Source organism: Pavona decussata, unplaced genomic scaffold (genome assembly GCF_977016875.1).
Source record: "Pavona decussata unplaced genomic scaffold, jaPavDecu1.1 SCAFFOLD_67, whole genome shotgun sequence".
NCBI classification, from domain to species: domain Eukaryota; kingdom Metazoa; phylum Cnidaria; class Anthozoa; order Scleractinia; family Agariciidae; genus Pavona; species Pavona decussata.
Window position 1 is genome coordinate 1,328,553 of NW_028145486.1, and position 27,924 is coordinate 1,356,476.

Consider the following 27,924-nt stretch of genomic DNA (forward strand, 5'->3'; position numbering starts at 1 on the left):
GCTGAGCTATCAAGCCAACTGTGAGCTGATCATATTCTGAATTCCTAATATATCCGATAAGGATGAATAAAAGAACTCTGTCTTCGGGGAAAACATCTGGTAAATTCGATCACGTTCTCCAGTCTGATTGGTCAATGAAAATGGTCCGATGCAATTTCACCTTGCGCGCTTCCCACGCGCATGGAGACATGGCTTACAAAAAAATTTACCTTGACACTTCTATCCTTCTTGTATCGATTTTTAAATTTAAGTTTAAAAATTTAACGTTTCATTAAACTGCGACAAGTTCGTACAAACATACACATTTTTATAGTTTTTTAAAGTTTTGTGAAAATATTTGTTTGGCAAGCTGATGCGTACAACTAACGTATAATACAGTGTACGCACTTTGGCCACCATGCATTGTCAACAAAAATTAGCTGCGGCTTTTTTCTTTCCCAGAAACTTGAAATCTTTGATTTTTTTTTTTCTGAATAATGATGGTGAAATATTACCGACATTTATAGCGACCAACTGATCTTGAAATCCATCTTGAGCAATTCGTGAGCAAAATCTTGTTGCTACAAATGTTTTCTCCCAAAGAGTGAGATTTTCAGGGCACGAGAGTACCTTTGCGGGTATTTTACGAACTCACATTATGACCAGCTCCCAGTGAGGATCTTGCTTCCATTTATTCTTTCACCCGCAATTCAAATATATTTTTTCACATATTCATATTCATATTCATATTCATAAATTATATCGAGCGCATCATCAGGTAAGAAACATTTGCATCAAAGTTTCACCAGCTTCAGTTTTAATTCAGTCCAAATTTGCAGCCTTGTCAGTTTTGTTCTCGTGTTATTACAGATTCTACATGCTACATTAATCTATTTTGGTATTCTATCTTGTATCTCGAGTCCCTGATCTGATCTTCAGCACCGTTTTATAAACGAAAAAGATTATTTTAAAAGGATATTGGAAAAAAATATCTCTATAAAAAAAAGAAATTACCACCATTAAGAATTCAAAGGTAAACAGTACCGCACACTTTGATAGCCCTAGCAATTAAAACTGTCGCTTTTACAACGTTTCCCATGCAGCTGGGAGCTCAGTTGCTGTGAGATTTGAATTTATTGATCGCTACCAAAATTACAAAGCTAGCAAAGGGTGGCCGTCTCAGAACATCCTCCCAGAGAAGTCATCTAACTTCACCGAAGAATGGCGGGTTGTTCTCTCACCTTTCTAGATTTGCTGCTAGTGTACGTCGTTTGGAAAGCTTGGCTCCTCTGCATTAAAGGTACGTTAGAAGAGTGTGATAAAATAGTAGAAACAACCGCAATTTATATGCAACTCTAGCTTAACTTAGAATCGATCCGAGCTATTGATTCGTTCGCAAGTGAAGCCGAGTTGAGTAGATTTTGACCAAGTGTTTCGACGAGTCTCGTGCGTCCATGTTGTAAATGCGACTTACTTTTATGACCTTTATCTGGGAAGAAATTAAAAGAGAGAAAATGGATGAGGAGTTCGAAAAAATAAACAGAAAGCGCCTTGAGGTTAAGTAAATACCTTATCACTTAAACGCAGTTTTTAAGCAAACGTTTGAAGTATTTCTTCTAGTAATATCCAGTTCTTAGATGAGCTCCCCTTTTCAACTGTGGAGGTACAAAACACTTTATAATTGTTAAAACACAAGCAAAGGTTAAGGAAAACGCAAAAAAGTTGCCTGTCTTCTCTATTTATTGTGCAAGAACATGACCAAATTTTTTCTATGTATTTGATGGTAAATTTATCATGTTTTGATATTCTATAAACACAAATGCTTTAAAACTTGTTTTCTATAGACTGATGACATACTTTTCTTCCTTTTCAATTTGGCTTTCTTTTTCTCTAGCTGCTAAGCTTCTTAGGGCAGGCTGCTAGGGTCATGTTCGGAAAGACATTACTCGGCTCAGAAATTCGGATTATTTAAATTGTGCCGAAGAAAAACTACCGTTTTCTTTAGCGACAGGTCACCTCAGACATTCATAACGCTGAAAACGTATCCGTCTTTTTTGTCGGAGGGAGAGATACGTCGATAGAAGAGCGAGAAAAGGCCAGCTGGCGTTTTCGGAAAGCAACAGCAGCTTGTAAAGTCGGGGAACAATAAACCGTTGCCTAAAAGTCTCTAAACTTAAATTTCAAGGAATCCGAAAAGATTAAACTATGTTAGCTTACACAAATTTGGCTTTTAAAAGTTCAAGGCTGGGAATGTAGGAAGCAACGATTTATCTTTTTTCGCTTTAATATTCATGTTGGGTGAACCGGATTAATAGAAATTTTTGGTAATAAATTCATGACCAGAGAATTATGCTGCGAAATCCACACCAGCAGAACTAGGATGGCTATCGTTCATTCTGCAGTTCACTCCATTTCATGGAAACCATTTAAACTGTCAATATCGACAACAACGCCAGACGAAATCGAGATCTTGAACATAAAAATCGCTTTGAAGTTTCAAATTGTACAAAGTTTTCTAACGTTTTTGTAAAAGTGTTCCAGCGGCCGTGAGATGGACGACGCAACATTTTTTTAAGTTGCACAAATAAAACGAAACATTTTCAGCAAACGTTCTCAGCCAAACAGGTTCCTGTCTTAATTCTAGACTTGCGTCAGAAGCTGTTGCCAAACAACGATTATTCCAAACGTAATTGTCGATTGTAATTAGCTTCGTTTTATGATCTGTATTTCCAAATTGCTGTTTTCCTCATGGGATGAATTTTAATTATCTCCTTACCCAATGAAAATTTGTTTTTGTGAAGCTATCAAGGAAATGCAAGGCAAAGCGTAAGGCAAGGCAACCATTTTAACTGTAAATATGGACAACGACGCTAGATGAAATCGATTTCTTGAACATGAAAAATCGTTTTGAAGTTTCAAATTATGCAAAGTTTTGTAACGATTTTTCAACTTTATTCCAGCGGCCGTAAGATGGAGAACTCAACATTTTGCTGAGTTGCACAAATAAAATGAAAAGATTTTCAGCAAACTTCCTCAGCCTTACAGCTTCCTGTCTTAATTTTGGACTTGCGTCAGAAGCTGTTACCAAACAATAATTAAGAAGTAAAAATAGAGCTGTAACCAGGATAAGACATATTATGTTAAAAATCGTTCTCTGGTTATAATTTTTTAAAAAAACATGAGCTTTCGGCTATCAGTCTATAGCCTTTAACGAATGAAAAAATGTAGCGCGCAAACGGAAATATATACAAAAAGGGTGCTAAAATTTGAGAATAAAAAGAAGTGTGATGAAAGCTAAAAGGTAAAAATGGAAATGAGGGCTACTTACAATAAAATAGAATATTGCCTAGGCAACGGCTTTGAGTTATTATCCGCGTCGACAGTTTTTACTGTGTGCCAGGAATCGAGTGTTTTATAATATAATGTTTTTTATAATAACTGCATATACCAACAGATCCACGGCTGTGCTATGGGCAGTCCAGTTAGCCCTATTGTTGCTAACCTCTGTATGGAAGTGATTGAGGATTTAGCTATCAGTACCTCATCAGTCCTACCAAGGATTTGGAAACGATATGTTGACGACAGCTTTGTTATTATCATGAGGGACGCTGTTGCTTCCTTCCACGATACTCTTAACGTCTGTGATCCCAAAATTTCTTTCACAATCGAACATGAAAAGAACGGCCAAATTGCCTTTCTAGACACCTTGGTTTTCAGAAGAAATGGAGTTGCCGTCATTGATATATTTTGTAAGCCAACCCATACTGACCGTTACTTGGATTTCTCTTCTCATCATGCAAAAGAACACAAAATCAGCTCGGCCTCGATCCTCCTGTTCCGGGCATTCAACCTCCCTAGCAGCCTTGAAGAAAAACCTCGTGAAACCAACCATGTCAGGGCTGCGTTAGAAGCTGATGGTTACCCATCGGTTGTTATTTCTAACATTCTCAATAAGAGGCCATCTCCGTCTACAGTTCCTCCACCAGAAGAATTGGTTTCTATGTTCTTCAAATGGGCCGATCCATCTAGTATATACCAAGGTTTTGCATGCCTCCCTTACATCAGCGGCCTAACCGAGCCCTTCACGAAATTACTCCGCAAAAATGATATCCGTGTTGTCAGCAAACCATTTAAAACCCTTCAACAAGAATTCCCGTCTCCAAAGTTGAGACAACCCTCGGATCTTCAGTGCAATGTTGTTTACAAAATTCCATGTAAAGACTGTTCTTGGAACTACATAGGAGAAGCCGGAAGATGCTTCCAAACTCTCAAAAAGGAACATCAACGGAATTTGAAGAATTTTTCTAATGGATCTAACGTTGCCAACCATGCTTGGAAAAACAATCATTGCATTGATTTCGACAATGCCTGTGTTATTGACAAGAGCGATTACCGCGTTCGTAAAACACTCGAATCTTGGCACACAGCAAAAACTGTCGACGCAGACAATAAAACTCAAAGCCGTTGCCTAGGCAATATTCCATTTTATTGTAATTAGCCTTCATTTCCATTTTTACCTTTTAGTTGTTATCACACTTCTTTTTATCCTCAGATTTTAGCATCCTTTCTGCATATATTTCCGTTTACGCGCTACATTTTTTCATTCGTTAAAGGCTATAGACTGATAACCAAGCTCATGTTTTTTAAAAATTATAGCCAGAGAACGATTTTTAACCTAATAATAATTAAGAACTTCTTCAGGCTAACAGCTTCCTGTCTTAATTTTGGACTTGCGTCAGAAGCTGTTGCCAAATAATAATTAAAAATTTCCTCAGCCTAACAGCTTCCTGTCTTAATTTTGGACTTGCGTCAGAAGCAAGGAAGTCAGAAGCAAGCTAGCTCCGCTTGCAATGAAAATTTGTTTTTGTGAAGCTATCGAGGAATTGCGAGGCAAAACATTCGCCATTTGTTTGTGCTAACACAACCGTTTCCGAAAAAAAAGGGAAAGTTAAGTGCTCCGACGGAGATACGTGTTATGGTTCCGTGGCATTGCGGCCAATTCACGTTAGGGAGATGGCGACGAAAAATGTATTTTCTATTGACTACCAAAAAACATCATGGACTCAATTGTTTTCTGTCCCTTAAAAATCTTTGATGGTAGATTTATTCAGTTTCGACATTTACAAACGGAAAAGATTTAACAAGCCAGAACACGTGCGTGTAGAACATACTGTTTTGTTTGGTTTTTCCTATTTTCTTTCGTCGAGCTATTCAGCGGTAGGAGACTTGGGCGTCTCCTCCTCAGTTCAGATGAATAATTCATTCATAAATTATTAAAAGGAAATACTCGTATACATTTGATTACTAAAAATGATAAATTTGGATAGATTCCAACCCGAAACGCTTCTCATATATATCATGGATTTTACAACATTTGCATTGATTTAAAGTCTAACCTTCGAAACGAAATAAGAAAGGGCCAGCGTTTACGTTTTAACTGAATCAGGGAAATGTTTTCCTTGGTTAAAGATTAAAACATTTCAGCCAATTTATCTTGTTACTTTCACTGGTTCAGACTTTCTGTTTAAAAAGTAATAGTGAGAAAATGCAAGGCCATTATGGCTTTCAGCTCAGGCAAATTGCACGATGTAACTGGAGGGGGAGAGCGTCATGTTCTTATTTTTGCCATGTGTTACAGCTTTCCTAATACCATGGAGGGGACGTGGTGAATCCAGCAAGTTTTATTTTTAACATTACATCATATACAATGTATATACCTCTGGACTTGGTCAACCAACAGTCTTAACTATACCGTAACATCATCGTAGCAATAGATTTTTGCTACTAGGTAGCTGGCAGAGTCGCATCATTAAATTCAGTGTACGTAAGCGTGCTGCTGTGTGGCTCAGAAAAAAACTTTAGCACTTGCTCTAATGTCAACAAATTCCTGTCATGAAAAACGTTATTGAAATGACAGATGTATTTTTTTCATTCAGTGACACAGTCATACTCGGAAAGAAAGAAATCTAAGTTCTCCCAACAGGAGTGGAACCTGTGACCTCCCGGTGACTAGTTCAGATGCTATAATCAACAACTAAGCTGTAGGAGACTCATAGGAGCTAGGCCATTAAACTACAGTGCTAGTCAAATTACTTGACACAGATCTCGCTACCCTGCTCTCTCAATGTTGGCTCATAAGTTTGACAAGAACAATTGCCGAAAACAACATTGAGAGGGGCGAGAACAGCAGGAGAGGGACATTTACCGCTTGGTTGTGAACTGTCCCAAGGGAACTTGACTAGTACTGTAGGTTCAGGTTACAAACATCCTGTTTACTGGTAGGATTTGAATACTGATGAGTGACAGTTTGGTGACGGTTTCTTTTCTGTGCGATTTAACAAACAAAATTGGTGCGATTTTGGTTATGAAAATGTTTTGTGCCAACGACAATTCGAAGCTCGGTTGTACGAGAAAAACAATTGTGCGTGAAAATTATTTTTGTTATTTTTTGCAGGTGACTGTGGAGAGATTCGACGGATTAAGTTTTATCCACCGAACAACAGCCGTTATCTCGAGGGCCACGTATTTTTAAATCGTTCTATCGGAATACGCAGACAATGTGAAGAACAATGTCTTCTGGAGAGTGAATGTGTCTCCGTCAATATTGGTCCACCAAGTAACGATAAATTTATATGCCAATTAAGCAACTCAGACCAAGTGCAGCATCCACAAGACTTAAAACTACGCCGCAACTGGACATACAAAGGAATAGAGGTATGAACAACAAATAAGTTAGTAATGCTGGTTATATATGACAATGACGAAATGACAATGATGATTACCGTGGTGATCGCGTTTTCGATGACCAGTTAATGGTGAAATTGTCATTAGTTTTTAACATTTATTCTTTTGGATACCTCTTGATGACATAGCACCTTAAGATTTTCTTTTCTATATTGTCTGAATTATTATTTTATAATGGTTATGGACAATTAAAAGTTAATCTACCTTTCATTAAATTTATTTTTATTTTTTTATTTAATTCAATATTTATCCAGGGGCATCCAATTTAGTTTTTGTGTGTCCAGTCCCAATTTATATTTATGAGTTCATCGGATTTTCTTGAACCAAAATTTAAGGACTCTTCTGGCCTAGAGGACAAGATATAGTTCCGGGAAGTTAAAATTTAAGAGGGCGGATACTAGGCAACATATACTGTAAAGAAACCGTCATTGTTTGGTGTTATACCGTTGGCCTGTTGACGTTGACATCTTAATCTGCTTAATTATTAAATATACTTTCTTCATAAATCATTCTGTTTCAGCCGCTTCAAAGAATATGTTTCTTTCTCTTCAGAATCTTTGCGCCAGTAGTCCTTGTGTGAACAGTGGAAAATGCCTCATGGGATTTACCAACAAGAAATACCTGTATGTTTGCAAGGTTGGCTTTACAGGAGAAAACTGTGAAAACGGTAATACAATCCAAATGTTTTATTAACAACATTTTTCTCTCAGCTGTAGGCATGCTACGTGAATTTTTAAATGTAAATACACGATAAGGCGAATCATTTAAGCTTTTTTAGCATACTGAAATAAAACTTACCATTTCATATGGTAAATCAATGGTAATCACCGGACTGATGTTTGTTAAAAACTATGATTGTACCATTGAGAGCTATTTCTATCACTGGAATTTGCGATTACAGTGCACCCCAATTTTTGGCTAGTAAGTTCATGCCTTCATTTCTGTTTGCATTATTCTCTCATTATTCAGATATCGATGAATGCAGCAGTGGCAGCCATAACTGCAGCGAGATTGCAACGTGTATAAATACCGATGGACACTTTAACTGCAGCTGCAAGCCGGGATACATCGGTGATGGATACGTGTGTTCAGGTATAATGAGTCTTTCTTCGTAGTTATATAGGTAGCTTACCCTTATTTTTGGCTGATCATCTTATTTCTGTCTCCACTACTCTCTTATTATTCAGATATCGATGAATGCGGCAGTGGCAGCGATAACTGCAGCGAGCATGCAACGTGTATAAATACCGATGGACACTTTAACTGCAGCTGCAAGCCAGGATACATTGGTGATGGATACGTGTGTACAGGTATAATGAGTCCTTCTTCGTAGTTATAAAGGTAGGTTACCTTTATTTATGGCTGATCATCTGATTTCTGTCTCCATTACTCTCTTATTATTCAGATATCGATGAATGCAGCAGTGGCAGCCACAACTGCAGCAATCATGCAACGTGTATAAATACCGATGGACAATTTAACTGCAGTTGCAAGCCAGGATACATCGGTGATGGAGACGTGTGTTCAGGTATATTTAGTCCTTCTTCGTAGTTATATAGGTAGCTTACCCTTATTTTTGGCTGATCATCTTATTTCTGTCTCCATTACTCTCTTATTATTCAGATATCGATGAATGCAGCAGTGGCAGCCACAACTGCAGCAATCATGCAACGTGTATAAATACCGATGGACAATTTAACTGCAGTTGCAAGCCAGGATACATCGGTGATGGAGACGTGTGTTCAGGTATAATTTGTCCTTCTTCGTAGTTATATAGGTAGCTTACCCTTGTTGTTGGCTGATCATCTTATTTCTGTCTCCATTACTCTCTTATTATTCAGATATCGATGAATGCAGTATTGGCAGCCATAACTGCAGCAATCATGCAACGTGTATAAATACCGATGGACTTTTTAATTGCAGTTGCAAGCCAGGATACATCGGTGATGGAGACGTGTGTTCAGGTATAATGTGTCCTTCTTCGTAGTTATAAATGTAGCTTACCTTTATTTTTGGCCGATCATCTTATTTCTATTTGCATTATTCTCTTATTATTTAGATATCGATGAATGCAGCAGTGGCAGCCATAACTGCAGTGATTATGCAACGTGTATAAATACCGATGGACACTTTAACTGCAGCTGCAAGCCAGGATACATCGGTGATGGATACGTGTGTTCAGGTATAATGAGTCTTTCTTCGTAGTTATATAGGTAGCTTACCCTTATTTTTGGCTGATCATCTTATTTCTGTCTCCATTACTCTCTTATTATTCAGATATCGATGAATGCGGCAGTGGCAGCCATAACTGCAGCGAGCATGCAACGTGTATAAATACCGATGGACACTTTAACTGCAGTTGCAAGCCAGGATACATCGGTGATGGATACGTGTGTACAGGTATAATGAGTCCTTCTTCGTAGTTATTAAGGTAGGTTACCTTTATTTATGGCTGATCATCTTATTTCTCTCCATCACTCTCTTATTATTCAGATATCGATGAATGCAGCAGTGGCAGCCATAACTGCAGCAATCATGCAACGTGTATAAATACGGATGGTCAATTTAACTGCAGTTGCAAGCCAGGATACATTGGTGATGGATACGTGTGTTCAGGTATATTTAGTCCTTCTTCGTAGTTATAAAGGTAGCTTACCCTTATTTTTAGCCGATCATCTTATTTCTATTTGCATTACTCTCTTATTATTCAGATATCGATGAATGCAACAGTGGCAGCAATAACTGCAGCGAGCATGCAACGTGTATAATCACCGATGGACACTTTAACTGCAGTTGCAAGCCAGGATACATTGGTGATGGATACGTGTGTTCAGGTATTATAATTTTCGTTAGTCTGTATAGAACCAGTTTATTTTCATTCTTAATGGTTCATTGAATTTCTGGTCGCATTACTCTGTATCAGTATCAGTAAACGCAGACACAACTTTTGACTTATTTGACAACTCCTCTTAGTACTCTTCGAATCGTGCGTGAAACAAATTCGTCGAGATATTCGTAAAGTATAGTTAGTTGTACACCATATAGAAGCTGATTGGTTTGTTATTTGTAGTGTAATTAAGAAAAAAAACTGCATGCTTTTCTAACGCCTGCGCGTTCATGGTCTGTTCTCCTTTTTCCTCATGGTATTCTTTGCTAGTGACCCAAAACTCTCATAATGATATATAATAAAACCCTTTTAAGATGTTTTGGTGTGTTTTGTCGCTGAATATTTTTACTAGTTGCCTTTACAGCGCAACTCGTTTAATTTATTTTAGTATATGATACGTCTGACACAAACACATGGTAATAAAGATACAGGTATTTCACTTAATGTTAGTGTTACTTTGTTCTTAAAAAGTGCACCGTCGCCATCGGTTTTCTGAGAACTCTGCAACTCTATAAAACATTTACCTATAATAATTTGTTTTTAGAGGAGGCTGTTTTATAGAAACTTTAGAAAACTATATCGCTGTAGAATCTGAAAATAACGCTATTTGTAAACGTTTTTCCTTTGGTAGGCGAGATCTAGTCGTAAAACGCAAAACCGACAGTGTGTGCTTTGCCTGAATTACCAACCCTCACGTTAATGTAGACATTCCATCTAACTGAACTTTCATATCACTCATAAGATAATGTGCTAACAAAGTGCATGTAATGTTCATTACAGAACATTACATTAAGAACGGTGCCTCATTTTGATACTCTTTAGAAATATTGAATTGACTTGGAAAAAATAAATCACATTCCTTTTTTTTTCAGAGTCCATTCGTTGGCCAGCTGGTTTATACGGAATACCAAAGGCTGCATCCGGATGTCCTAAAAGCGATGGCTTTCAGTGGCTGATTGGCCGGAGATACCAGGACACTGAAAACTATGAGCCTGAAAACGAAAGTTCCAATAAGCTGCACCTTGACGCCACAGTGAGCAATACTGGCATTGAGCGTTCATTCTGCATGAAAACAAGTACATCGTCAGATATGGAAAGAACATCATGGCCTCGAGGTAGTGCAGTAACATATTTGTATTCAATCATCTCAATCAGATAATAAGGAACTAAGACACAACATTTTCATGTCACCTACAGGTAAATACTGTATTTATCGTAAAGGCGGTTCCTGCCCAACAAGTTTGGCACCTGGATTTGTCAAATGGGACGACGAAAACGACAAGAATAAGAACAGCAAATCGGGGACACTTCCGGATGGCGTATACGACAAGGACACAAAGATTGAATTTTGCTGTAGGAAAGACGGAGACAAAAAGGATCCCATCTCTCTCCCGACCCAGAAGCCATTTTTCTTGCTGGCTTATGATTCAGATGAATGTCAGCAGGTTAAGTGGGCGGTAGCTACTGTGGAGTGGATAAAGTTTGATACTGAAGATATTAATAACACTGATAACAAGGGAGGGGTACATCCTCATTGCCCAGCAAGCACCAGCCATGCAATTTACACGATGTATTACTGTTATTATCAGGGTGAGAATCGTTTTCATTGTAACTGCGTACACGAGGGTTGATACCTAGTACTACTACTATTATTATTATTATTATTATTATTATTATTATTATTATTTTTACTATTATTATTATTATTATTATTATTATTATTATTATCATTATTATTATTATTATCATTATTATTATTATTATTATTATTACCTTTGTGCCGTCGTCACTTTTGCCGTCAAAAAATTTTTTTTGGTAACCAGCAGTAGAAATGTAGAAAAACAGTTGAATATATACCTCCAGCTATTTCTGGAAACCAGCATTCCTAAATTCCAGTTTGATTTGGAATCTGATGGCCACATGCTCGTCACGCAACCCTCGTTTTAAAACAACGTCGATTTATTTTTTAATTATTTTATTTGTTCCTATTTTTAGTGTAGATAGGTGGAAACTTCTTCAGAGTGAACAAAGACTACGTAAAGACGAAACCAAAACACAAATAAAGTGGGATAAAAAGAAAAGAAGGCGCAAAAAAAAAAAGACAACAACAACAAAAAAAAAGCCTTTCCAAGTGTATGTTTTACTCGTTCAATTTGCCCGCATGCCCCAAACGGCATGTCGAAATAATTGCATAAATTTATTTATTTATTTATTTATTTTATTTTTTTTTTTTTAATGAAGAAGAACTTTATTTCACTACATAAATACTTATTACACTTTTCAAATAGTTAAAGAAAAGAAAAAAAATAATAAAACAACAGCAACAACAACTACAATGCTACTATTATTACAAAGTTGTTATAATATATTACCGTATTACAATTCTTAGCCTGCGAGCAAGCTCTCCAGCTTGGGGTTGGGGGGCTTGCTCGCAGGCTATACAATTCTATATGACAGAAGTTTATTTTAAACGCAGATACTAAACACACGTACACACAAAACCAAACTGCATAAGCCAATTGCATAAATTTATGATAGCTAAACATTTTGTTTTCAAGTCGCAAACGTAGTTTTTTTCATAATCTGGTTCTAAGTTTCCAAGAAAAGGAAAGCAAGCGAAAGCATCTCTATAAATTGTCCCTTTTTAGGAAAAACTTTTAAGAGGCCGTTCGAAGCATACTTTCGTTCTAGTATTGAGCAATTAATGTTGTTACCAGAACCCCAAACCCTGAAGTTACTAGTGATTTCTCAAATTTGCGTTACTTGTATTTAGAATCATACATTATATACTTCTTTCTGTCTCACTTTGAGACAAGCTAACAATACCTAATACTATTGTAGTAGCCCTCTTTGCGGAACAAACCTGTTACGATTTTCTATTGGTGTGGCCGGACTCAACTCTGAACCAACAGATCATAACATTGAGCAACATTAAGCTGAAAATGACTTTTTAAGACATCAACAGCCGTGGATTCCTCCCTTAAGACGAAGTGACATATTATCAGAGTATTTCTCCTTACAGGATGTAATGAGATCTTGACCGGAGTTAACAGCACTTTCCATTCACTAAACTACCCAAACAAGTACCCGGATGGACAGTACTGCTCCTGGAGGATCACGGTCAGTCCCACACAACAAATTCTCCTCACTTTTGCAAACTTCAGTTTGCAGAGCGAGAACAACACAGACGGCTTATACGTGTATGATGGAGAAAACACTACAGGTGAGGTGTTGGGAGTATTCTATGGAGGTCACCCTCCCGCAAAGGAAGGAATCTACTCCTCGTCAAACCACATATTTGTAATATTCAAATCAGATAGTAATGACAGTTATACGGGCTTCAATGCTTCTTATAGAGCTGTTAACTCTTCAGGTAAGTGTAATTATAAGTTTCCTACGAAACGCATCAGTCGGAGAAACTACATTTTTATTGGATGTACAAGGGAATTCTGTGCAGAATTGCACTCCCGAGATGCCACACGGCAATTTGGCACTTTACTGATATGCTACGATTGGGTGTCCGTTTTGCAATATATACTTGTGAATAGAAACGAAATTAAAGAAAGCATCCGTTTCCAGCAGAAATAAGGTCACACATATACATTGTCCAGAGTGAGGTCTTGTTTGAACAATTTTTAATCTAATTTTAAGGTTAAAAAGAACAAAAACCTAAACGGCAAAGGTGCTTTCAAATAAAAGGGAATTGATCGGTGAAAAAATATCTACAACGAGAGGAAATTTGTACTCTAACAAGACAAAGTTTTGTAAACGTAAAAACGGTTCGGACCTTTTTTAATCTTCTAGTTTGATTTCTATTTGATAGCTATTGATAAGCAGCTTTATCTTTAATCTCACGCGCATTTAGTACGGATGGAACTTTTAAACATATCGTATTCACCTTTCACTGGATATGAACTGTTTTACTGCTTGACTGTTTTTTTTTTTTAAGTAATGATCGGTTCCCATCCAGACAATCCTGCTCATTCCTGCAAGCACATCCGGGACATCAGAATCTCCAACAAAAGCGGGGAGTATTGGATCGACCCCGAGAGGAATGGAAATCCTTTAAAAGTCTACTGCGATATGACAACTGATGGTGGTAGGTTCCGGAAAAGTTCTATATATTGAAGAGAACATTAAGTACGAGGATTGAAGAAATGTTTTTGTCCTTGCATTGTTAGCCGGCAGTCGCTTTGGTGGTTACTCGCCACGGAAATCCGGCTTACACAATATTCAATCCGAACATCTGGTTTTCGCTCGGTTGTGAAACAACACATAATCAGAGCTTCTCAGTTTCCACTGAGTGACCGTTGACTGGATGAAATGATCACGGCACATTTATTACTTTCAGATCAAGGTAAACTTGCCGTAAACTCTATCCATACGTGACCCATTACAACGTGGAGACGTCATCCCATCGAGATATAGCATCACGTTGTCGTGTTCATGTAGTTTATGTTAGTAGTACGATCGACTGTAACGGCTTACATCGATTGCGAGGTCTTGTTATATCAGGAATCATGCTCAGCTTCTTCTCAATAACATCACAAACTACATCAACACAGTTCTAGCCACTTCTCTAGTAAAGTATGAACGGAATAAAATGAACGTCTACTTTCATGACTTTAAGGTTGCTTTTTATTTAAAGCGAGTTATTAATTGATAAAATGGTTACATATGTGCAATTATCTGCCGAAACGTTTTCCAAAACACTGAAAATGTATTTTATACAAAAGAAATAATTTCTTGTCAAAGTTACCATTGATTACTCTTTGTTATATGTTCGTGACTTCAGGAGGATGGCTTCTTGTTTTGAATGTGGTGATTGGCAGTTCAGCCACTAAGCCTCAGTTGTCCATTTTTACGTCATACCGTGGAATAAGTAGTTACCACAGCAACAAGATGGTTGTCACAAAGAGTGCCATGAATGAGCTACGTGCAAATTTGCCATTCACTCAGCTGAGATTCTACTGCAGCAAACAACAGGTGGGTCGCACCTTCCATGTGATAACAACCGCTAACAGCTCTGGGGAAGCTGTGGTCCAGTACTTCAGCGGTCAGACAAATGTCATGCCTGTTTCATGTGGCTCGTTTGTGAGAATGAAGAATGACAACTCGACGTTAGCACAGCTTTGTAATCAGTGGGGAATAAAGAATGGCGTTGTAAAAGTTGGTAAATGGAGCGCTGATGCCTTTGGAGCTAATGGTGATGGAAGACTCTACAATCACGCTGCCTATGTAGCTGGAGCGCATCATTGGCTGCTTGGTTCATATCAATCAAGATGGGAATGTGATGACGCAAACAGAGATAAATTGTCGACTGCTTCTGGCGATTTTTGGAAAGTCTTTGTTCGTTAGAAATGATCTAAGCTGGGGGAAGTTTTCTGTCGGGTCCTTTTAATCAAAATTTTTATAATTATAGTATTTCTTATCAGGAAAGATGTTATTCATTTTTGCTCGTCCTTATCCCACATTTAACTGCACAATGCAAGCGCATTCTCGGCCAGTAAGGCTAAATTCTTTGCTCAACGATACGGGTATCAGCTTTATCTTGTTGATCATACCAACCACGAGAAAAATTTGCGTTTTTGTCAAACTTATCACGATAGGCAACTGAGGTCACCGCGCTCATTTTTGAGTAATGTTATATAATTAATCGCTTAAATGTAAGATTAGGGCTGTTTTTGACAAGTTACATTGTTGTTATAGTAATTTGTTAAATCGCAAATACCCATAACTTGTTTATCAATGTTAGACATTTGTTCAATATCGTTAATTGTAGACAGCTATCCGCTGAAGAGTGACAGTAATGTTTCATTAAATTATAAGTTCTGGGAAGCGCTACAAACCAGTGTGAGCCTGCCGGTTTAACAGTGATCAATGCAAACTAATATGCTACCTTATATCTCCTTCATTTTGCATCGCGCTCAAGCGCATTTGAAGGCTGTGTCTACTAATAGGAGGTATTTTTGCCCATTTTGACTATGTGAGAAAAGCAGATCTTAGCAAGACCTATTGACATCCAAAAAGGAAAATGGGGGTATCGCGACTTTTTCAGAGATAATTAAGCAACAATAATTCTAAAAATATTTAACTGAAATACATATCAATGTATGGTAATTTTTTGAATTTAAAGCCTTATCATCCCTGAAAAATGCATTGCATGCTTACTCCTAGTTTTCTTTAAAAATCATTTCTTCGGCTCAAAGAAGAAACTAAGCGGTATGCGATTGCAGCTACTGCTGTTTGATGTTTGGCCTAGGTCTGTGTCCCGTTCGCGAGAGATTTCCACGCAACATTTGCGTGTGTTTAGCAATCTAACAACTAACATGGATTTCGTTTCTTTAATTGTTTTGTTGTTGTATTCATGCTAAGACTTTGTACCTCATACTTATTTTAGACAATTTGATATGGCTTTTTTAGGAAATCTCTCCTCCCCAACACTTTACGAGATGCTTCTTAGAATATGTTAGCCGTCTCATTATTACGCTAGCATGCTGTTTTCATTGTTGTTATTTCCTACTTATAATGAAAACTTTAAAAAGATGCATGCTTTAAGATCTAAGCGTCTTATGAGGCGAGTAGGAAAAAGGTAAACTAAACGACGGTCTCCACGTGTTCAATGTGTTTCAGAAAGACACTTTCTGTATGTTTTGCCCTTTAACCTTTTGTTACATTTTTAAGTTACATTTTTTTATATTTTCAAAGTTAAGGGGTCAATTGTAAGAAAAATAACCCGAAATGCCCTCACATTTTTGGTAACAATATTAAAAAATAGGACAAAATACACCGTTAAAGACAGCTAATGTTAAAGGGAAGATTAAACACGTCTCAGTAGCAAACAACTGGGGAGAAATACATTTGAAAGGTAAAGATTTCCATAAGTTGCATTTGTAGATTGTGTTAAATTTGGATTAATTGACTTTTCTGTTCTCAATTAATTAACTTGTATGTGATTCAATGGACAATAAAATTGTACATCAATCACTGGAAATAAAACCTACTGTGATAAACTCGTGTTATCTCACTTGATAGACCTGTGCGACACGATAATCACAAAATTTTCTTACGTTGGCATACCTAGCCCTCTACCGTTGCTGCATTCATCAATGTCTTTTAAAATAACGCAAGAGTATTGCCATCAGTTGATTGTTCTTTAAACTATTGTTGGTAAAGTAACAAGTAACGGTCACGACATTTGGGAAAATGAATTGTTTGGAAAACAAAATTAGCTTCAGGATATAAAAACTTTATAAAAAATTTAAACAATTTCAAGCGTTACAAGCTTTCGATTCTTTCGTGGAATCTTTTTCAGTTAAGTGTTTTCCAAACGGTTATGACAATCACAGGAAACTGCAGTCTAAGGTTGTCATTTTGGTATTCAAACAGAAATTTCTAGTCTTATTGACCGAAATTCAATGATATGTCAATAATTTTAATACCGGTAGGAACATTGTTTGTTTAATATTAAATGAGAAACAGATTGAATTTTTTCACAACCGGTTTCGCAGTTTTTTCCTGTAAAACCACTCGCGCAGACACAAAGGTATTTCTTGTCAATGTATCCCATGAGGTATTTTCCACTGTTCAAGCAAGGATTCATGGCGCACAGCTTCTGGAGAATAAAACAAAGCAAATTCTGTAAAGAGATAAGGAAAGAAAGAAGCAAAATTTTTGGCTCGGCCAAGAAGTAAGTCTGAGCCCCGGCGGGATTTCAACACAAGACCTTCCCTACACTGGTTGGAAGTGGCGACCTAGCTCATTTACTAGGTTAGTGTCTGACACACGTCCTACATACTGCTAGGAACATCCGACTAAAACCGTCCGACCAGTGTACTGCAGGTCACAGTTTCAATTCTTGTCGAAGACTATCATTGTCTTCTTAATCTTCACTATCATTATCACCATCACCATCACCATCATCATCATTATATTTTATTGAAAAGTTTCTTATCACATTTTTCCAAGAGCTCGTTGATATTGTTTTGAGGAGTAACGCCTCTTAAAGCATCTTTCCAGGAAGCATTGTGCAGTATTTAATATTGCTTGGCATGCGCCATAAACAGGGAGACCATACATTATTTCAGGAAGAACGATCGCTTTAAAAAGATGATCAAGGATGATCATTATTACTATTAAAATCAACATCATCATCATTATCACTATATTATGACCATCTCCATCACCGGCGCCACAATTATTAACATTATCATCATCATCATCATCATCATCATCATCGTTATTAATGTCATCATAATCAAGTTTAAAAGTTTAAAAAGTTTAAAAGTAGGAACTGCCATTCAACCTGTGTTTGTGAGTCGAAAACTCAATGAAGATCTCAAGGTGCAAGAAGCCAAGCCCTCCATTGTGAACCAACAATGTGTAGTATACAAATTTAAATGTAACCTGTGCGATGCAGGATATGTGGGGTATACGCGTGGGCACCTGCATGAGCGCGTAGACGGACACAAAAGAAAGTCGTCTTCCATTTACAAGCACTACCATCTTCAACATAATGACCAGATACCACAGCGTTTTTTAGAACGGTTTCACGTACTTGCGAAATGTACCAGCAAATTTGATTGCCTCATTCATGAGATGCTATTCATACGCAAACTGAAACCAGAACTGAGCGTGCAGACTGATTCAAACTAAAGTATTTGTTTAACCATCTATTAATATGTTAATTTTCAGCTCTAGCCTATTTAAATATCCTCGTTCACAAACTGATTTTTTCTCTTGATAATGGAGTCAAGATGACTCCGAAACGTCGAGCCTTAAATCTCTCCGTAATAATCGTTATCATCATCATTATCATCATCATACAAAGTCACATCTCACTATTATGGTATCTCCATGACCAGCTCCACAATTCAGTTAACGTCATTACCATCATCGTTTTCATCATTGTCTTTATCAGTCTAACCAGTAACACCATCATCATTATTAATAACTTTCACTATGATAGGTTTTCAGCTTACAGTTCTTACCTCTGTGCCTCTGAACCTCCAGCCGTGTCTTGGCTTTAGGTCTTCCGGGTGCTGCAAATGGTCTGAATTGCTTTAAGTGCCTATGAAGTAAAAAAAAAATGCGTTTTTTTGAAGTATACCATGTCTTAATTACGAAATTATAAAAGAAATGCGCTAGAAAAAACATTAAGTTGCTTTTTTAGTCGTACAAAGTAGCCCAAAATGAGAAAATAGTGTCCCGGGGACTGGGAACTAGTTTAGAGTTTGATGACGTAAGAAATGCCTCAGAGATTTGTTTACAACACATCTCGCCTTGTTGTTACACAGAAATCACCCAATATTTTTATTGCGAAAATTTTCGTATTCAAGGTTTCCCCCTAAAAAAATGTCAGACAATGACGAAGTAATGTCCTTCTGAAAGAGTCAAGCGATTCAGGCAAAATGGACGTTGTTGCAATCGTTCGACCCGATGCGGACCAGACTGGCGACGAACAGGTCAAGAAATAGACAAGGACGAAGATAAGACGGCCTTTCCGCTACTGTTCTGCGCGCTCGATTCGAAGGCGACGTTTCAGTTAATGATTGTTGAGTACCTTGATATATTTTGCCGAAATGAAAAGGCGAAGAATTTCGTAGTTTGCTGGAAATTGTCTCTCCAAACTCGATTTCGGTTCGGTTTGAGAATGCGAGGGAGCATGGATGCTGCGAGCGGAAATTTCACAGGCCAGTCAAAAACTCACTTTTGATGGAAGTAATAGTGCTTAAAAGTCAGATCGAGCGTGTTAACTCACAAAGCATGATGAATTTTCTGTGATGATCAACAAGATGGCCCTTACGCAAGTTCTTAATTTGAAGTTGACAGACCCGGCTAAGCGACTCCCGCTGTGTGTCTGTTGGGCTGAAAACTTTATAGTTTTGCTTTCTTGTATAAGAGATTCTTCCCTTTTGATCAAAATATGATGTGAGCGCTCGTGATCGTGAGGAAAAATCCTCAAATATACTGAATGGAGGTTTTCTTACTGTTCGTTAGGATTAGTTTTCGATATGCATGACAATGTGTATACCACAATTCCCGGGTACAATTGTAGCTCTGTGGCATTTGTTTATCGGCTCAAATGAAGCAAGATTTCTGGGAGGGCGAAATAAATGTTATCTGCCAAGACTGAGGATCCTTGGATTTCTCTAACCGTGATTTCATGCTTACGCTATTTAACTGCCGTAAGATTGCAGGATGTTTGTTTATCACGGATATGAGAGTGACACAACCTTTTTATATGATGACAGAAAATACGGATTTTACGGATAATCATTGAATAACATTAAATATTCAGAACTCCAGGAAATCCATAAAATCCGTATTTTCCGTCATCATATAAAAAGGTTGTGTCAGTCAGCAGTCAGTCATCACTGCAAGTTTAATCATGAAACATTCATGTCTCCCGGAAATCCGTGAAATCCGTTTTTTCCGTACTCATAAAAAAGGTTGTGCACTTCATGAATTTTCACCAGCAGTCAAGTCTTAGTAAATTTGTTTTTCATTATTAATACACGGTACAGACGGATTTTACGGACATCCCGGAGACATGAAGGTTAAGTTGAACTCACGTTCTACCAGAGTTCAAGCGTTACTTTAACAACATTTTGTGAGTTAAACAACTATTTTATTACCAGATGGAAAAGGTGGATTTTCCGGATTTCCCGGAGATATGAAGCATCGGTTGAACTTACTTTCCACCACAGTTCAAGTTTTAATAAAATTTGTTGGAGTCAAACAACCTTTTCAAAACACACGAAAACGACGGATTTTACGGATTTCCCGGAGATATGACGCTTAGGTTGGACTTACGTCCCACCAGAGCTCAAGCTTTAATACAATTTATTTCAGTCAAAAAACTTTTCACCACACAAGGAAAAGGCGGATTTCACAGATTTTGTGGCGATGTACATGAATCTTATGTTATTCATTCACGGCACAAATAGTGTTAATCATATGTTGAAGGATATTGTGGAAATTCGAAAGGTTAATCCTTCAGGAAACATCTATAAAGTTTACACATCACAGAAATTTGTTTTTAAATTTGTTCGCTTTGATGCCGTGTTCATTGCCATACAAGCAGACAACTTATTAACGTAAATATCTTCTGTCGACCACGTATCTATCACGGAATTACTTTGATCACGATTGCAAGCATCTTTCAGTCTCAAAAGGCAAAAGGCAGCCGCGAAAAACACGGAACAAAGGGTTTTTGTAAGCAAGTTTGACGATGACAATCATTTCTGGTCTTCATTATTACGTTCGGTCCTAAATACTGACACAAACTGCAGCATATCTTTCTGTCGTTCCTTTGAATTATTGCTAGGAAACAGCACCATTACCTGGATTGTATGAGAGTTTTGATTGCATTGTTTGGGCATCTGAATTAATTTCATTTAGAGAGCAGATCTATTTCGAACAAGTGTTAAGTCGCTAAAGGCAATCAGGAGAAATGAATGGTCGTATCGTTGCTGTATTTCACTAACAACGTCGGTTATTTGCTTCAATTTCTCTTAGGGAACTTCTACTATTGAGGCGGAAGACGTGGTTCTCAAGGATTTGACGTGAATATGAATAGACAATGATCAGATTTAACCCAACATGCAATTTTGTGACTACCGACATGGATTTTACAAGACAATGTATGCAATATCAAGTTTATTGGGTTGTCGAGGCCTCTTTTGCGTTGCTTTGTATCTAATTGTTTTCGATTTCTTCTGGTAACATAATCAAGGAGGGGCAAAATCATTACATTTCTGTGGCAGTTCAGGTTAATGAAAAGCAAGCATTTTGCTTCAATGACTGTTGTTGGGCTTTACTTTACGAGAAAGCACGTTAAGCTTTCAAAGTAGCAGATATGCCAAAAAAAAAAAAAAACAACAACAACCTATATCATTGATGGCATGTAAGCGTTTTTATGAGGGTATATGTCCTTCTGGTGTCAAGCCAGCGGCATTTTCATTCCAGCCCTTTTCTTCAGAGAGTCCGCAGTTCTTCCCTCTTGAAACTTGAAATCAGGATCTCCCAGAATAGCAGTCCGCTGTCCAAACCCGTGCTTAGTTATCCCTTCCTTAAGAAAATAGTCCTCTTGTGTTGTGAATTTCAAAATATGACGAATGTTCCTCTGAGAGCGCAAGATTCTTTTAGGCAGGGCGTCCTTTTTGGGGGCGGAGTTGTCATTTTGCACTGGTTCAACAGAAGGCCCGGCGTTGGAAGTTGAATCGCCGAGTCTTGCGTTGACGTCCGCGTCCACTTCTGACCCCTTAGCGCCTTGAAGTTTCTGTAGGCACTCGTGACCCTTCAAAGTAACTTCTCGGGATCGTTGCTTTTGATAGTGAACTTTAGCAACAGCGGAGCTGTGTTTTTGGTCTTCCGACAAAATCCTCTGCTCTTCGCTAGTGAGCTTATTGAGGCTTTGCGTTTCAACAATTTGGCGATAACACGTAGGATGGATGTACTTTCCAGTTGCATCAAACACCAGTTTGCTCATGATCTCGCCCAATTTACCGTGCTGGCCTCCATGTCTGTTGACGAGAACGAAATCACACTTAGGTTTAAGCAAAGGTCTAACGTACGAGATGGAGCCATTGAACACTTGCATGTTTGCATCGGAAAGAATCAAAGAGTCAAATCCATACTTTCCGGCAGTCTTGAAAGTTTTCTGATCAATGAATCCACCCTTCTCCTTAGCTGTATCAATCATGTCCACCGTCAAATATTGATAAGTCATAGGACGTGATCCCTTCACTTTGATGAACAGATACATGGCTACAAATTTCGTGGCAAATGTCAAGTCCGAGGGGTTAACTTGAGCTGGACTCGATTTGCAAATCTTCACGGTATTTTCGTAGCGCGGCAGATGGAATTTCACGTCCTTCAACAACTCCTCCATTGTTGCCCAGTGGCCTCTTGCTTCCAGTGTTTCAATGTCTAAGCCTTGTGTCCACTGCAATCGCATCATCTTTGCAACTGTCTTTCGCGCTCTTTTGAGGTACAACTCTGTTGCAGAGAACTTTTGAAAGACTGCCTCTGATGCACCGTGAAGTTTTCTGAAGTCAATCATTTCGGAAATAGCGTCTATGTAGCCTAAACGCCCACCATGACCGAGCTTGCATTCGTCTTGTAAGTAGTCGATAAACTTGAACAAGAAATTTGGAGAACATAAACTAAAGTCCACCACGTCAAAAGTCAACTCTTCCTCGTCTTCACAACAAAATCTTAGAAACTTTAAGCATCTTGTAACTATTTGTTGCGCTGCGCGATCCTTCTTGTAACCGCCACCACTTCCAGTCAACCATTTCGGGAATACCTCGGCAATGTCACACGATAATGAAAATGAAGGAAGTAACTTTACGGCATGCTTTGTGCTCTTAGTTGTTTGATCTTGAATTGGTTTCACCATCGGAACATTTTGCGAATCTGTGATTTCTTTCGAACTGGGCTTTTCATCAAAATAAACGAACCAACTGTGCTTGTTATAAACATGTTTTCTGCACCCTCTTTGACTTCGAAATCCATCATGGTCACACTCTTGTATTGGGCAGTGATACAAGCTGTCGGTTTCATCCTTTTCCAAGTGAAGCCGTTTCGGTTTGCGCGACGCTCCATCCATATCCGACCAATTGACTTTACACTTCTTGCTCATTTCGCCATTTAGTCAACGCGATCTCCTTTAAATCTGAACCATAACCAAGGAGCCGATGACGAGCAAAGGAACTGCATATATGTTTGTATTGCCAAAGCATGCCCTTGCTTGCCCGCCCTTATTACTACTGTGCAAAATTCATGACAGTGACATGCCACCAAACTCGCCCAAGCAGGTCTGAGCGCGCCCTATTGTTTGCCTCATTCCCAAAGGCCACCTTAATTTGGGAACAAAATGGGAATGCGTAGAAAAATGGTCCAAAATCTGTTCTCAAACGACCAATTTGGGAACAATATGTTCTATTCACAGAGAGGACTTCGGAACAAAACGGTCCTAAATTATCAATTTAAGAGCACGTTCCATTCACAAAGAGGAACTCGGAACAAAACGGTGCTAAATGACCAATTTTGGGAACAATGTGTTCCATCAACAGAAAGGAACTCGGAACAAAACAGTCCTAAATGACCAATTTGGGAACAATGTGTTCCATTTACAGATAGGAACTCGGAACAAAACAGTCCTAAATGACCAATTTGGGAACAATGTGTTCCATCAACAGAAAAGAACTCGGAACAAAACAGTCCTAAATGACCAATTTCGGAACAATATGTTCCATTTACAGTTGGGAACTCGGAACGAAATATTCCTAATTTATCAATTTGAGAACAATATGTTCCCTTTAAAGTTGGGAACTCGGAACAAAATATTCCTCTTTTGCACTAGAGTGAACGTTTTGTTCCTACCTTGTAAACCATCTGGTCCTCTTATAGTCAATAGGAACACAAAAACGAGGAACAGTCGATACTAGAGGAACGTTCCTTTCGGAATATAGGAACAGGCAACGAAACTTAAAATCAGCGAAAAAACGAGTCAAGAAAAGCTCAAAAAAGCGTAAGTCAAGCGCTTAGGTGAAATGAAAACAATCTTTAAAATCTGGTGAGGTCTGTTTCGATCGAAGGCAGCAAAACGCACCATAATCAATTTTTGGGAAATGTAGGAGAAGAAGAAGACGAAAAAGAAGAAAAGTTGGAGCTACCTTTTTGGAACTTGAAGTGTGGTATAGACCTCTAGTAACAAAAGGATATTTCAGGCAAAAATCCTCAAAAGATGAAAAGATTTCAATATTTTGTAAAATGTTTTTCGAAAAGGGGCGAATCATAGCCGGCTTTCACTTGGAGAAAACATTTATTAGTAGCCTGCGAGGGCGGACGTCTTTTCTGTCCGTTTTTTCACTAGCCGCGAAATTAAAAGAGCTCTTTTCGCAGCGGGTGGAACAAAAGCCGTCTGCTCTCGCAAGGTACTTTATAATTCATCGCAAATTATAATACGTGAATTGTAATAACAGTTGTCGAATAGATGCTGCGAGGTGTTGTAAATTTTAATAGAATGTTGACTTCATTTGTTATGATTTGTAAAATGAATTACATCAGGGCTTACATCAGGGTTAGTTTGATAAAGAATCATTGTATATTACCCACTTTTAATAAACGCAGCAGTTCAGACATTTAGAAAACTTAGACTACGAGCAGTTTATTTTTTGTTCGAGAATCCGCGGGGAAGAACGCAAGATATTCAAAGCGCGAGTTGCGGGGGCGCTGGAAGGCGCTGGGAGGCATCTCTTTTACTCGCCTTTCGGCGCCCACGCTCCTCGCGTGCGCGAGTCGCGCTTAGAATGTCTTGCGTCCTTCCCCGCGGATTGCCCAGCAAAAGAAAGACTGTTTGCAGTCTAAGAAAACAGGGATCCCTCTATCCTCCCCGTCTATTTATTATTCAACAGAGTCAGGTAACGTGGATCGTGGTGAACCCTTAAGTATTCAGGTGTTTAGTAGATCAGGTGAACCCTTAAAGTGCACATAACCCCAAAATGTTTTTTCTCTTAAATAAATCTTTGCACCTGTTCGAAACATATTGCGCTATTTAGCGCCTTTTTTTTTTTAACCAAATCTTGACTTTTTGTAGGCTGTAAAAGTTACGAAATCTAGCCATCATCTGTCCCATGACCGAGCTAGTAAGGGGCATGGGTCTATTACTTACTTGACGTCACAAACTGATTTGCATTGTATTAAGTCTTTGTGAAAATGCATGCAAAGCAGTTTGTTACGTCATGTAAGGAATAGACCCATGCCCCTTACTAGCTCGGTCATGGGACAGATGATGGCTAGATTTCTTAACTTTTACAGCCTATAAAAAGTCCAGATTTAGTTGAAAAAAGGCGCAAAAAGACTCAATCCGTTTCGAAGAGGTGCAGAGATTAATTTAAGCGAAAAAAGAATTTTTGGGCTAGGTGCACTTTAAGTATTTTTAAAAAGTGAAATATCTTGTATTGTGCTCCCAGATCGTTTTTTTGGCCTTGTAATTAAAGGCTTATTTGTGTAAGCTAACACTGTTTGTTCTGATCGGATGCTTGAGCGTAAAATTTAAGTTACAGAAAGTTTTTAAGGAAACGAAATTTTATTCCCCGAAATTACGAGCTGTCGTTGACTCTAGGAAAGTGCTAGATAACCTACTATATTTCGCATTTCAGCGACATATTGCACCCCACCCCACCCTCGAAAACAAAAGGAATTTATTTTCCAGTGTTACGAAACTTTGAGCTGACATTTTACCGAAGAGAACTTTAGATTTTTTCTTTAGAAATGAATCTGAATTTCTGAGACTTCTTGTATAGGCCTTCCGAAATGAACCGCTGGGCGCTGCTGCCGTTTCTATCCCAAAAATTAAGTAAAGGACGATTTGAATATCAAGGATAACAACAAACAAGTTAACAGACAGATAAATTAACAAACCACCACCCAAAAAATGACAATGACATTCAAACATAATTTTCTTGTTTATCTAGCAATGTTGACTATTGTTAACTGAGTACTTCTGTGTCAAATCAAATTTTAGACCCAATAAAATTTTGTCGGTTAAGGTAATGTTCATGAGATAGGTGAAATCTTCCATAACCCCACTACCCCAGACAAGGCGGATCTTCTTCAAAACAAACTTGTTATGACAAGTTCCCTAAGGTATTTTTCGATGGTTGGTTAAGCTGAGGGAGGACACACTTCTTTTTGCAAGTCAATGAGCAGTTGAACAAAATGCTGCATGAAAAACATGAACCAAAAATATTCAAGTGAAATAGTTAAAAGTAGTAGAACAAAACCCGTGATTAAAAATTTCCTTTTGTTTTCTAGGTGACTGTCGGGACATTCGGAGCATAAAGTTTTATCCTCCAGACAACGGTCGCTATCTTGACGGCCACGTATTCGTGAATATTTCTATCGGAATACACAGACAGTGCGAAGAACAGTGCCTTCTGGAACGTAAATGCATTTCAATCAACATCGGTCCCCAACTTAATATCAAGTTTGTTTGCGAATGAAAGTGTCTATGAAGTTAAAAAAAAATTTTGTCATGGTTTGTTAGTTTATGAATTTGTCAGTCTGAATAATGTGGGTCTTAATGTGAAAAAACCTTCTCAATCCGCAATTATGATCCCTGAAAGGTTCGAATTTAGGGATGGACCATTTTATTTTTGAAGGAGGGGGGGGGGGGGGGGTTGGGCAATTACCAAAAAAAAATTTTTGCACAGCAAAAGTATAGAAAAAAAAATCATGCACAGTGGGCCAAGGGAAAAAAAACTCGAGCGAGCCTTTCTACTCGTAGGACCCTGTTAGACCAAATGAACTGATCTGTAATTTTTTCATTTCATATCATAAATAACATATATACATCATTTCCATCTACCTCTTGTATTAAAACATAAATTTGAACCACTTCACTGAATCTGGTATAATATAAAATTCATTTCATACAATATCACTTTCCATCTCTTGTATTAAAATATAACTTCAACATATCTGATATCTTTTAATTAAATAAACAATAACTGTTGTTAAATAGTGTTCACAGTCTTAAATGTGTACAACTATAAAGGACGATAAATGTCCTTTATAGGACTTCATTATCCTTTAGCGTTTAATGGGTTTAAGTACAACCACTCTACCAATTATTGGTAGAGTGATTGTACTTAAACCCATTAAACACTATATAAAAAATCGAGCGAGCCTGTCTACTTGTAGGATCCTGTTACAGCAAATGAAAAACAACTGATTCAGCTGAATAGAAATTTCATTTATTTCTGTAACCCAACATGTAACACTGAATAGACTAAATGCAGCTTGTGCTTTTGTCAGCCTGAAGAGACAGCAGTGCTTGAGGTACATGTATCATTTTCTGTTCCATACTTGTAGAGGCATACCTCATAATGCCCATTTTTGGAGATACTTTAATAAATACGAAAACTGAAAATTGAGGGAAAATAAAATTCGTGCACAACCTTAAGGTGCTAGAAAAAATTCTTGCACAGCCACAACAGGACAAAATTGCCCAACCCCTCCCCCCCTCCCCCCTCCCCTCAAAAATAAAATGGTCCATCCCTTAGCGCCGGAAAGTGTCTTCTTCTTCTTCTTCTTCTTCTTCTTCTTCTTCTTCTTCTTCTTCTTCTTCTTCTTCTTCTTCTTCTTCTTCCTCTTCTTCTACTTCTTCTTCCTCTTCTTCCTCTTCTTCTTCTTCTTCTTCTTCTTCTTCTTCTTCTTCTTCTTCTTCTTCTTCTTCCTCTTCTTCTTCTTCTTCTTCTTCTTCTTCTTCTTCTTCTTCTTCTTCTTCTTCTTCTTCTTCT

The 27,924-nt window shown here is 38.0% G+C and overlaps 2 protein-coding genes and 1 pseudogene across 6 annotated transcripts in view; 2 read left to right on the forward strand and 1 right to left on the reverse strand.

Annotated features, from left to right (window-relative positions):
- Positions 1-18,792, reverse strand: part of LOC146477974 (protein kinase C-binding protein NELL2a-like) — a 46,876-nt gene extending 28,084 nt beyond the window's left edge. Inside the window, exons 1-2 of one of the 2 annotated variants that reach the window (XR_014865203.1) lie at positions 18,601-18,627; positions 16,764-17,225 (exon numbers count right to left, since the gene is read on the reverse strand). The gene's annotated coding sequence lies outside the window, so the exon portion shown is untranslated. Of the gene's footprint in view, positions 1-16,763; positions 17,226-18,600 lie in introns of those variants that run through there. The other variant, XM_085112690.1, reaches the window with a different exon arrangement.
- On the forward strand, positions 1,091-26,620 carry LOC146477976 (uncharacterized). 4 transcript variants are annotated; one of them, XM_085112648.1, is made up of 8 exons: positions 1,091-1,279; positions 6,434-6,693; positions 7,276-7,390; positions 9,001-9,123; positions 9,217-9,339; positions 9,435-9,557; positions 13,560-13,709; positions 14,406-15,179. In XM_085112648.1, the coding sequence occupies exons 1-8, from the start codon at positions 1,201-1,203 to the stop codon at positions 14,966-14,968; spliced, it is 1,536 nt and encodes a 511-aa protein (XP_084968774.1). In that variant the 5' UTR covers positions 1,091-1,200; the 3' UTR covers positions 14,969-15,179. The 4 variants fall into 4 exon arrangements, 3 of the variants coding, with proteins under 3 accessions (XP_084968774.1, XP_084968775.1, XP_084968776.1); XM_085112649.1 differs by lacking the exons at positions 9,001-9,123; positions 9,217-9,339; positions 9,435-9,557; XM_085112650.1 differs by lacking the exons at positions 1,091-1,279; positions 6,434-6,693; positions 7,276-7,390; ... (1 more) ...; positions 9,217-9,339; positions 9,435-9,557 and adding an exon at positions 12,714-12,983.
- Positions 3,416-4,473, forward strand: LOC146477977 (uncharacterized; annotated as a pseudogene).
- Positions 26,621-27,924: the final 1,304 nt, after the last annotated feature.

Coding starts and splice junctions, on each gene's coding strand:
- LOC146477976 (XM_085112648.1), top strand. CDS start 1,201: ATGGCGGGTTGTTCTCTCACCTTTCTAGATTTGCTGCTAGTGTACGTC. Junction 6,694..7,275: donor GGACATACAAAGGAATAGAG/GTATGAACAACA, acceptor CTTTCTCTTCAG/AATCTTTGCGCCAGTAGTCC. Junction 13,710..14,405: donor CGATATGACAACTGATGGTG/GTAGGTTCCGGA, acceptor TCGTGACTTCAG/GAGGATGGCTTCTTGTTTTG.